General features: G+C 26.9%; 1 protein-coding gene across 2 annotated transcripts in view; it reads left to right on the top strand.

Annotated features, from left to right (window-relative positions):
• The window catches only part of LOC107619418 (GDSL esterase/lipase APG), a 4,484-nt gene extending 3,130 nt beyond the window's left edge, over positions 1-1,354 (top strand). The window contains exons 4-6 of one of the 2 annotated variants that reach the window (XR_001615642.2): positions 165-435; positions 748-1,065; positions 1,221-1,354. Coding sequence is in view for 1 of the 2 variants with exons in the window: in XM_016321702.2 (XP_016177188.1) it covers positions 165-435; positions 748-944 (468 nt within the window). In the remaining variant the exon portion in view is untranslated. Of the gene's footprint in view, positions 1-164; positions 436-747 lie in introns of both variants that reach the window. The other variant, XM_016321702.2, reaches the window with a different exon arrangement.

The raw sequence follows: 1,706 nt of genomic DNA, 5'->3' as shown, positions 1-1,706 counted from the left end.
AAGACATCTTTATATAAATAGCGAATAATAAGTACCATATTTTTAAATAATTTTTTTATCATGACGTGGTCATATATATATTAGAGAACAACGAACATGACTTTAGGAATATAATAAAGCATAATATATTTGCTTTAATTTATTTGTTGTTGGAACACATACAGGATTTGTATGGATTAGGAGCGAGGAGAATTGGAGTGGTTTCACTCCCACCATTGGGTTGTCTACCTGCTACAAGAACTTTATTTAGTTCCCATGATCACAATATTATTAATGGCGGATGTGTCTCAAGCATCAATCATGATGCTCAAACATTCAACAACAAACTCAACTCATCTGCCTTATTTCTTCAAAAACAACTTCTTGGTCTTAAGATTGTTGTCTTTGATATTTTCAAGCCTCTTTATGACCTTGTTCAGTCTCCATCAAAATTTGGTACACCATATATAATACATACTCTCTAATTAAATACCGCCTTAAATAAGATTTAGCTTTAGATATAATATTTTTTTACTTATTCTAAACATTTAAAAATTATATGTGTGCATTAAATATTTGTACCCTAAACCGGAAAATGAAAAAAAATTACAAGAACATATACTAAAATCAAAATGAAAAGTACTTTTTAGTGAACAAATTAAAATTTGGATAAGCGCTTTTTGCATAAATTTAAAATAATATTAGGGTGATAGTATTTATTGATTATGAACTAAGCTTTGTTATTATGATGTTGATATATATATATAGGTTTTGTGGAGGCAAGCAAAGGTTGCTGTGGTAGAGGGAGTGAAAGAATAAGAGTGTTCTTGTGCAATCCAAAATCATCAAGAACTTGCTCTAATGCAACTCAGTATGTGTTTTGGGATGGTGTTCATCCTTCAGAAGCTGCTAACAAAATTTTAGCTGATTCAATGCTTCTTCAAGGCATATCTCTTGTCACATAATTAAGGAAAAATTAAATTCAGCAACCTAAGCTAGGAAGTGCATTATTCTATTATCTCTATCATCTATATTATTAAATGCTTTATTGTTGCACTACTATGTATTTATGTATGTGATGCAAAACTAGTGTGTGGAAGATTTTTAAGTGTACCGTCATACCGGTGTATCAGTAATTTTTAACCATTGATCTTAATTATATATATTATATATATTTTTTATAATTAAAATTAATGATTAAAAATTACTGACCGGTACAACGGCACACTTGAAAATTTTTCCTAGTGTGTTGGAGTTTGGAGGAATTTAATTATCTTGGTATGGAATGCAAAAATTTGGAGCTAGAAATATGTATATATTCTAAGTATGGAATCTTGATTTCGGGTTATGTTAGTGAAACCATTTATTTACTTTATGTATTTCCTTATTAGTAATATATATTTTGTCATAAAATATAATTAAAATAATTCTTTTATAATACTTTTTTTTCTCGATTTACTTATATGAAATTTTAAATCCTAACAATAAATTATAACGCTCTAGAATAATAAGAAAAAGTTTTTATATTGGTAATTGTTGGTTTTAGTTACAAACTGAAATCAAATATTATTAATTTTTCAATATGCGAATTGTCTGTATTAAATTTACCAGTGAGATAATATTAAACCTGTTTAAAAAATTGAAACATTTTGAAATTGAAATAAAACGTTTATAACGTTCAGGATTAAATTAAGATTTTTTTTTCAAACATAAAAAATTAAACTAAT

This window comes from Arachis ipaensis, chromosome B09 (assembly GCF_000816755.2).
Source record: "Arachis ipaensis cultivar K30076 chromosome B09, Araip1.1, whole genome shotgun sequence".
NCBI lineage: Eukaryota > Viridiplantae > Streptophyta > Magnoliopsida > Fabales > Fabaceae > Arachis > Arachis ipaensis.
The sequence above is the reverse complement of the archived record's forward strand: the minus strand, read 5'-3'. Positions and strand labels throughout refer to the sequence as shown.